The sequence below is a fragment of the Nicotiana sylvestris genome, chromosome 11, assembly GCF_000393655.2.
Source record: "Nicotiana sylvestris chromosome 11, ASM39365v2, whole genome shotgun sequence".
NCBI classification, from domain to species: Eukaryota; Viridiplantae; Streptophyta; class Magnoliopsida; order Solanales; family Solanaceae; genus Nicotiana; species Nicotiana sylvestris.
Window position 1 is genome coordinate 814,872 of NC_091067.1, and position 10,567 is coordinate 825,438.

The 10,567-nt window shown below is 33.0% G+C and overlaps 1 protein-coding gene across 1 annotated transcript; it reads left to right on the forward strand.

The window, feature by feature from the left end:
• The first annotated feature begins 7,594 nt into the window (after nucleotides 1-7,594).
• On the forward strand, nucleotides 7,595-9,417 carry LOC104218648 (xyloglucan endotransglucosylase protein 1-like). The gene is made up of 3 exons (XM_009769188.2): nucleotides 7,595-7,917; nucleotides 8,221-8,414; nucleotides 8,889-9,417. The coding sequence occupies exons 1-3, from the start codon at nucleotides 7,651-7,653 to the stop codon at nucleotides 9,244-9,246; spliced, it is 819 nt and encodes a 272-aa protein (XP_009767490.1). The 5' UTR covers nucleotides 7,595-7,650; the 3' UTR covers nucleotides 9,247-9,417.
• Nucleotides 9,418-10,567: the final 1,150 nt, after the last annotated feature.

Sequence of the window (10,567 nt, forward strand, 5' to 3'; positions counted from 1 at the left end):
TATAATTGTAATGACTCTGTTGTGGTTTATTGCGCTTCATATGTTATTATCACCATTGTTCTCTTGCCGGGATGTTGTTGAAATATAATTGTTCCCTTGCCGGGAAGTTGTTATATTGCTCTTCTTCCCTTGCCGGGATTCCCTATGATTATTGTTGGACTGTAAATGGGAGCGGGTGGTACGCCTACCACAAGATATGATGAAATGGGAGCGGGTGGTACGCCTACCACAAGATATGGTGAAATGGGAGCGGGTGGTACGCCTACCTCAAGATATGATAAAATGAGAGCGGGTGGTACGCCTACCACAAGATATGACGAAATGGGAGCGGGTGGTACGCCTACCACAAGATATGATGAAATGGGAGCGGGTGGTACGCCTACCACAAGATATAATGAAATGGGAGCGGGTGGTACGCCTACCACGAGATAAAATGAAATGGGAGCGGGTGGCACGCCAGCCACGAGATACAGGAATCGGGATTGGGTTGCACGCTTGCAACAAGATGTGAAAAGAAAGTGGAATCTGCCTTTGTTTTATTCTTGTTAGTAGTTGGTTTTGATTCCTTCATACTTCCCTTGATGTTCTGTTTTACCTGTTATTCCTTGAAGCATGTTTTCCCTTATTTTTGTATTTCTTTCCCGCCGTGTATATATATAATTACACAAGTTTATCTGGAGTCTAGTCCTAGCCTCGTCACTACCTCGCCGGGGTTAGGCCAGACACTTACCAGCATATGGGGTCGGTTGTGCTGATGCTACACTTTGCACTTATGTGCAGATACCGGAGCAGCACTGGGTCAACAGCAGTAGATTGAGAGCCAACCTTTAGTCCACCGAGACACCGAGGTAGCCCTGCAGGCATCCGCAGGCCCGTCGTCTCTTCTATCTATTTGGATTTTCTGTTTTCTTTTGTATCCGAGACAGACTATATTTCCTTTTTCAGACACTTGTATGTAGCATTCTTAGACAGTCCGTGAATGTTGTGACACCAGTTTCTGGGTAGAGATATATGCTGGATTTTTATTTGTATCAGTTTTGATATCATATTTATCTAAGTCTTCCGCTTAAATTTCATCTTTCGTCATTATTTAAATGCTGATTACCTACTAATTTAATTGGTTAAAAAGGCTAAAATGAAAGAGGTTGAATTTTCCGCATTTCGTGGCTTGCCTAGCTTCTATGAGTAGGCGTCATCACGACTCCCGAGGGTGGAAAATCCGGTCCGTGACAATTATCAAGACATTGAATTTTTGCAATATTGTTAACTTCTCGAAAAATCAAAATATTGATAAACCAAATTCCAAGAGAATATGTGTGTGCGTATTATATATATATATATATATATATATACATGAATAAAATTTGCATTGTGATTAAGCCAAGTGACAAATTATTATAAAGCCACTTGGCAATTTAGGATAATATTAATACTAATACTTAATTAAACTAAAATATATTTTTACGAACCTGAATGAAAATAAAGTGAATATTTTTGTAAAGATATTGTTTGTCGTATCTTAATTAATAATATTTTAAATTTTTTTTATTGAAAGATAAAAACAACGCCTCTATCTTAATTAATTATAAAGATAAAAATATAGGTATTATAAAAAATACGATAAATTTAAACATTAATATTATAATAGAATTAAAAAAATTAAAATAAAAAGATAATATATATATATTATTTCAATGTATAAATATATATATATATATATATATATATATATATATATATATATATATTTCAATGTAGAAATATTTGGAAGGATAAGCCTTATTTGATTTTTGAGAAAAGAAAGTATTTTAAATAATAACGAATAAAATTTGCATTGTGGTTAAGCCAAGTGACAAACTACTATAAACCCACTTGGCAATTTAGTATAATATTAATACTAATACGTAATATAAATTTAATTTTTTTTAATCTGAATGAAAAAATGGCGAATATTTTTGTAAAGATATTGTCTGTCCTATATTAATTAATAAAATTTAAAACATAAATAAATTGACAGATAAAAACAGCGCCCCTATCTTAATTAATTATAAAGATAAGAATATAGGTACTATAAAAAATATAATAAATTTAAATATTAATATGAACAATAGAATAAAAGAATAAAAGTAAATAAAAAAATTACTACAAGAAAAAAAAACCTATTTTTATTTATAATGTACTATAATGGAAGTAACATAATGCCGGACTGCCTTTTTTTTTGCGTGTTATTCCATGAGCCAATACACAGTCCTTAACTTTATATAATTAAGAAAGATTTAAAGAGATTCAGAAAAATTAAAAAACCAAATTAGTATTAAAATTGCATAAATTTCATTGCAAAGCTACTAATTACACGAATAAAATTATTTAAATTTATTAGTTGTATATTAGAAAAAGAAATCGTATAAATGAAATACAAAGTTTTTATTAGCGTCAAATAATCCTTAGGAAAACTTTGTTCTAAAAATTGGTGGAACCAATGGATACTGCCTTGCGAGCAATACTCACCGTAACTAACACTAATTTTTAGTGTTTAGGGATCTTGAAAAAGGAATTAATGATTACGTCTATTTTTTGTTGTGTTTAGATACGTAATGATTTTCCTGAGTTTGGTTGACGAACTCCGATTTGCCTAAAAATTTATCAATGCATATGCAAGTTCCTAAACCCAAAAGGGTAAAAATAAGACTGAAAACCGTTGATTGTGTTTTCATAGGATATGCGACTAACAATAAAGAATATCGATTTTTGGTTCATAAATAAAAAATCCCGAATACGGTTATAGAATCAGATAATGCTGAGTTCTTTGAAAATATATATCCATATAAAAAGGAATGTGAGTCGATTGGTGAAGGATCTAAACGGCCTCGGGAAGAAACACAAGAAAGTGCACTTAAGTAGGAGGATCCAAGATGTAGTAAACATCAAAGAACGTCTACTTTATTTGGACCAGATTTTGTGACTTTCTTATTGGAAAATGAGCCTCAAACATTTAAAGAAGCTATGTCTTCTTCAGAATTATTATTTTGGAAAGAGACAGTCAATAGTGAAATAGAATCCATACTGAACAACTATATATGGGAATTGGCTGATCTTCCTCCAGGAAATAAACCGTTGGGTTCTAAATGGATCTTTAAGAGAAAAATGAAAAATGATGGCACTATTGACAAATTTAAGGCAAGACTTGTGGCCAAAGGGTATAGGCAACAAGAAGGTCTTGACTATTTCGATACATACTCTCCAGTTACAAGAATTAGGTCCATACGAATGTTAGTAGCGTTAGTTGCAGTTTATGGTCTTGAAATTCATCAAATGGATGTTAAGGCAGCCTTCTTAAATGGAGAGTTAGAGGAAGAAATTTACATGGAACAACCTGAAGGATTTGTGGTTCCAGGTAAAGAAAAGAAGGTATGTAGAATTGTTAAGTCCCTTTACGAACTAAAACAAGCACTCAAACAATGACATGCGAAATTTGACAAAACAATTCTCAAATGGGGTTAAAATAAATGAATGTGATAAATATGTGTATATTAAAAATATTCCAAATCACATAGTCATTGTTTGCTTATATGTGGATGATATGCTGATAATGAGTAATGACATTGCCAGCATAAATGCGACTAAGCGCATGCTAACTGACAAGTTTGATATGAAAGACTTGGGAGTTGCTGATTTAATTCCGGGAAATAAGATCCATAAGACTTCTCAAGGTCTGGCATTGTCAGAATCTCATTATATTAAGACAGTACTTGAAAAATTCAAGCACTTGGGCTTTAAAGTTGCAAAGACTACAATTGACGTGAATCTTGCATTAGCAAAGAACAAAGGCCAAAACATATCACAATTGGATTATGCTCGTGTGTTGGGTTGCTTAAGTACATTATGAATTGTACACAACCAGATATAGCTTGTGCCATAAGTAAATTGAGTCGATATACGAGCAATCCAGACCAATCTCATTGGATGGCCATGAAATGAGTTTTCGGGTATTTAGTACATACCCAGGACTTTGCTTTGCACTACAGTAAATATCCTGCGATTATTGAGGGATACTGAGATGCAAATTGGATCGCCGGATCAACTGATTCCAAGTCTACAAGTGGATATGTATTCACTATTGGTGGATGAGCGGTATCTTGGAAATCATCCAAACAAACTTGTATTGCCCGCTCTACAATGAAGGCTGAATTCATAGCCTTAAATAAAGCCGGTGAAGAAGCTAAATGGCTCCGGAATTTCTTGAAAGATATTTCATTTTGGCCATACATTGCGATAGTCAAGCGGCAGTTGGAAGGGCTGTGAGCGTTATGTATAACGGTAAATCTCGTCATATATGACGAAGACATAAAACCGTTAGACAATTACTCTCTAGAGGAATTATCACGATTGACTATGTAAAGTCAAGTGATAATATGTCGGATCCACTTACAAAAGGCCTAACTAGAGAGGTAGTTGAGAAATCTTCAAGGGGAATGAGACTGTGGCCGAGAACAAGTCATAATGGCGGTAACTCTACCTAGAAGACTGGAGATCCCAAGATCTAGATTCAAGGAGATCAAACAAAGTCATTAATGACGGTTAAACATTGTCAACTAAAATTTTGGTCCATTCTCGTGATGAGACAATGTTCAGTACCAAGGATAAAGCATTAAGGCTTTTTAATGATTTCTAACTTTGATACGGGGTATATCAAATAGTGTATCTATGGGATGACATGTTTAGGAATCACCTATGTAAGTGTGAAGTGTTAGACGTTTCAAGGAGAACTTTGTAAGGCTAGTTCTCTATGCACTATGAAACCAGACGGTGTTTATGGCTGAAACGAACACAACAATGAGAACCAAAGATGGTTAAGGGTTGGTTGTGTGACTTGTGGTTGTCTAGGTATACGCTAAAGTTCGACGGTTCAAAGATATCAAATCTACCGATTGATCGAATATATCCGACATAAGTTCACTACGGAAAGTTCAAAGGGAAACCTACTTATCCAAATGCAATTAATCCTTGCTTGCGAATTACACAGTTTTTCATACATATTTCCGTGAAATAGCCATTCCCCATTCATGTGGGGGATATTTTTTTTGGGGGGGGGGGATTTAAGCATTAATGAGGCTTAAAAAAGGGTGAATGGGAAATGGAGGGAAATGAAAATTTTAAGTGAAATTTTAAGTTTCCCCCCTTGATGAAGGAACATTGTCCCATATTGGAAGAAGAAGAGTTTTTTATGGGTATATAAGCAATTGCTCTTCTTCTAGCTCTTAAAGAGTTGAGAAGAAGGCAAGCCTCACATCGTCGTCGTCGCTCGCTCGGCTCGGCTCGGCTTCGGCTTCGGATTTGGTCAAATGATTGATTGATTAATTTTTTGTACCAAATTTATTTGTTAATAGTAAAATATTAATAGAAATGTTATTAAATATTTTTTTTAATAACAGAATATTAATATTAAATCATCCAATCTGTTTTTCAGTTGTGTAACTGAAAATTAAGCTACCCTCTTTATTTTCCCCCTTTATTGTTGAGTAAACAGTCATTTATGTTGTGGCATATATGCTGTGGCCGTTTTGCATAAACAACCATTCTGAAGAGTTGCATCTCTTTAGATTTCAGCCCAACTTTGGCTATAATACAATACTATTCTGCTCAGAATTTTCATACGATTTTCTGAGTTTCTCCTCCTTCTGCATACTTTTAACATCAAACAAAGCAACAGTAAGTATGATTTGCTATCGAACTTTGTGTTCGCTGAAACACTGGGGTTTGAAGTACCACTATACCAGTGTGTAACTCGTTCTATCATGAGAGGAAATAATCCATAATCTTGGGTACTAGGAGGGGATTAAATTCCTTAAGGAAACATTGTGAATTCAGCGGGCTCAAATTGATTTCTATTTTTATTTTCATTTCTTTTTGTTCATTTATATTTTTTAAAATTATTTTACAAATACAGTTTACTAACACATGCAGTTCTAGCATTTTCTCAAAGAAATTCACAATTTTTAGAATTATTTAGAAGGAAACGTGTGACTTATTAGCTAGCTTTGGTTTTTACAATTTCATGAGAAGTTTTATTGTGTGCATTATACAACCGACATTAGTTGTGTGATGCTCCTTTTTGTTTCATAAATTTGTAGACCTTAATCTTACACTTCTGGGTCCACAAAAATCTGGATCTACAGAATCATGAGATAAAAAAAATGCTTCATATAACTAGTGTCAGAGTGACGGGAGACAAAATAAAATTTTCCCAACTTCATAGTAACAAGTATGAATTGAATGTACTTTGAAAAGGACAGATGAATAAATGAAAAGGCCAATCAAAATGCACATTTGGAATTGAAATAGTAAAAGAGCCAGCTAGTTGGAGTCAGTGCATGTATTTTTATTGGATTTTACAGTGAATCACCGACTTGCTAGTCAAATATTTTAAGAGGTCGTTTGGTAGAGTGTGTTAGAGAAAATAATGCATGCATTAGTTTTGTGTATTAGTAATGCTTTGTTTGATATACTTTTTCAGTCTATGTATAACTAATACAAGCATTAGTTATATACTTTATTTAGTATTATCCTATATATAGTTAATGCATAGAAAACCATGGCATTAGCTATACAAAGGCTATTAATGCATGCATTAGCATAATTAAAGACAAAATTATCCTTAAAGTCCCTTAAGTTAAAGAATATGGAGGGCATTTTTATAAACAATTAAATTTCTTAAAAATTATGCAATGCATTTTAATTTTTAATACATCACACCAAACAATGCATAAGAAATAATCTCTGTATAACTAATGCTTGCATTACTAACCCATGCATTACTAACCCATGCATTACTAATGCACCTTATTTAACATTATTCTTATATGCCCTACCAAACGACCCCTAAGATTGTACAAGGATCCTGATCTTTGCAATGGTATGTGTTTGAATATTTTTGTAAGCGATGTCAATAGTAAAAAAAAAGGATGAATAAATAAATAAATTATGATAATGATAATTAATATTATTTTTATAGTTATACTCAAAATTTTATTATATATATATATATATATATATGTAGAGAAAAAAAAATATTGACAGAATATTATTCTATGACACCGCTTGGGCTATATATATATGATCCTACAATTTATCACTTAATCATAATAGACTAATATAATTTGATGTAAAGACTGAATGTATATATAATTTTTTATTTCGTGTTTGAATCAATGGTTTCACTTTCCAGTCTTGACTTTTCTCCCTCCATCTTTAATATTTATAGAAAGTAGATATAGGCAAATTGCAACAAAATGAAGGAAATACTAAAGTTGAACATCCAATGAAGGTGATTTGGAAAGACTGACTTTAATCAATTAAATATTAAACAAAAATATATGGGCTGTCACTTAGCTTTTTTATGGCATCATTTCCTATCCACTTACCTATAACTATCTGTCTCCAGCAATACACATCTTTTTTTCTTGTTTTCTTTTTACTTTGAACTTTCCTCTTCACTTCCTCTAGCCTAACCCCACACACTCTACTTCTTTCTTGGTGAGGTGGGTGGGTGGGTGGGTGGGGGGTATAAACCCCTTATAAAAACCTACCTAGTAATCCAACTCTAAATCATCCAAACAAACTTGAATAATCTTGAAATCTTAGGAATTAAAGATGTCTTCTTTTACTTCTAAATTAGTACTAGCTCTTATAGTTAGTGCTTTTGCTGTTGCAATTGCGGGCACTTTTGATGACAATTTTGAAATAACATGGGGTGAAGGCAGAGCAAAGATGCTAAATAATGGAGAGCTTCTAACTCTATCACTTGATAAAATCTCAGGCTCAGGTTTTCAATCCAAGGATGAATATCTCTTTGGTAAAATAGACATGCAGCTCAAACTTGTCCCTGGCAATTCTGCTGGCACTGTCACTGCTTACTATGTAAGTGTTTTTCCTTCTTTTTTTACCGGTCTAAATTATTTTTTAGCGTTGGCGTAACTAGTAAAGTTGTTGCCATGTGATCGGTAAGTTATGGGTTCAAACAGTAAAAATAGCATCTTGCAAAAATGTAGGGTAATACTGCATATAATACACTCTTGTAGTCCGATTCTTCCCGAACCCAGCACATAGCGAAATTTTAGTGCACTGAGCTGTTTTTTTGGGTCTAAATCATTTCTTAACTAGCTAGATTATATGTTTATTGAGAGTTGAAATGGAATTGATATTTTTTTGAATTTATTGCAGTTGTCATCGCAAGGACCAACACATGATGAGATAGATTTTGAATTCTTGGGAAATCTAAGTGGTGATCCTTATACTTTACATACTAATGTATTTAGCCAAGGCAAAGGCAACAGAGAGCAACAATTCCATCTTTGGTTTGACCCTACTGCTGATTTTCACACTTATTCCATCCTCTGGAATCCACAACGCATTATGTAAGTTACCAATTGTATTACATCGTATTGTTACTTTAAATATAATATATGTTTTGATTATTACTTAAATTTTATTGTATCGTATCGTGAAGTTTGTCGTTTCATAGCAACTAAAAGTGTTACATGTGGTTGCATTGTTGCCTTATTTTTTCTCTCATTTTGTCATTCTTTTTATTATTAAATAATCATACTTTATCCTTACCTCACCTTTTTATAGTAATAATTTACTTCCTACCCAACTTTTTCTTTATAGTATTCCAACTTTATTTTTCGTATTGTTGGTAAATGACATCCTGAAACGCCGTCAAACGAACAATCTATTCAAATATTGTATTCATCAAAATAATACAAAATAATACATTATGAAACGATTTGTAACGACCATCCAAACAAACAGATTTTTTTTTTCAAAATCTTTGACTTTCTTGGAAATAAATTTTGACTTAAGATTTTCTTGTTTTTTTGGTTGAACAGATTTTATGTGGATGGAACACCAATTAGAGAATACAAAAATTCAGAATCAATTGGAGTATCATATCCTAAAAACCAACCAATGAGAATATACTCAAGTCTATGGAATGCAGATGATTGGGCTACAAGAGGTGGACTTATTAAAACTGATTGGAGTAAAGCACCCTTTAGTGCTTCCTATAGAAACTTCAAATCTGCAACTTCAACCTCTGCAGCCAACAGCAATTCATGGTTGAATGAAGAGTTGGATAATACAAGTCAAGAAAGGCTGAAATGGGTGCAGAAGAATTACATGGTTTATAATTATTGCAATGATTCCAAGAGATTCCCACAAGGATTTCCTGCAGATTGTGCTATATAACAGCTGAGACCCTGAAAAAGGATTATAGCGTATATTCTTTTATTTATAATCTCTATTGTAATGATTCTTTTATTGTTTTGTACCAAAGATGCATTAATTCTTGAAGATTAGAAACAGTTAGTATTGTACCAAATTCGTATAGACAATGGATATTGATTTATTCTTTTATAAGCATTAGTTGTTAACTTTGAGCGGCAAATATATGAGCTAGTCCACTCATGATAAGAGTATATTTGGGACTAAATTCAAGTGGAGGATAATTTATTTTATTTTTCATAATTGAGAAGCAATTCTGAACCAATCTACTAGTAATAAGGGTATGTCCGGAACCAATTTCAAAATAAGGGCAATTATTTTACTTTAATTTTCCATAATTTAATTAAAATGGAAATTGAAGAATCGACTTCTTGATATAGTCCTTTTTAGGTCGAGAAGAATACTGCATAAGAGATAACCATTGTACCACCAAACAGAATCATCTGAGCTTTAATAAAATCGGAATGATATTGTGGATATCCTCCTAAAGATTTGATTTATTTAGATTAACCGTACAAAAATGATTTATACTAGTGAATGTTGTTATGAAACAATAAAAGAAGAAGAAGAGTATTGCAGAGCAAAGTAGAGAGAGAATTCTTATTGATGTTGAGATGAATTACAATGGAATAGAACCCTCTATTATAGGGAGAGATTGGCTTAGCCACCAAGCAATAAACCCTAGAATCTCTCTAAATATAGACATTCACCTTAAATAGAATTCTATTTATAACACTCCCTCTTGAATGTATATTCAACAGATAATGTGTCTCGTTAAAACCTTAACTAAATAAAACCCAATGGGAAAAAAATTCTAGAGAAGGAAAAAGAGTACACATATCTAACAATACGCCTTTTGGTTGCCTCGTTAAAAACCTTGCAAGGAAAACCCAATGAGAAAAAACCTTGTAAGGAAAAAAGAGTGCAACGCGCATCAACTCCCCATGATGAGAGCGTCAATTCACTTCTTTGAGTATTTGCATTCCAATCTTGTGCACCATCTTCAAAACGATCTTTGGTAGAGACTTGATAAACAAATCAACCATATTAACTTGAATGAATATATTGCATCTTGAAATCATCATTCTTGATAGAGATGTAATATCTTCATAAACTTCCGTAAAATGGCCTTTTCAATATCTCCATAGAGGTATTCTCGCTATCACATTATCATGCTTATAGTTATAGCAAGATACATATATGCACAAATTGCACTTAGGATGTGGTACTTCAAGACCAAGAATTGTATATGCTTTAAGCGACTTAAATCCTTCATGGATTGTCA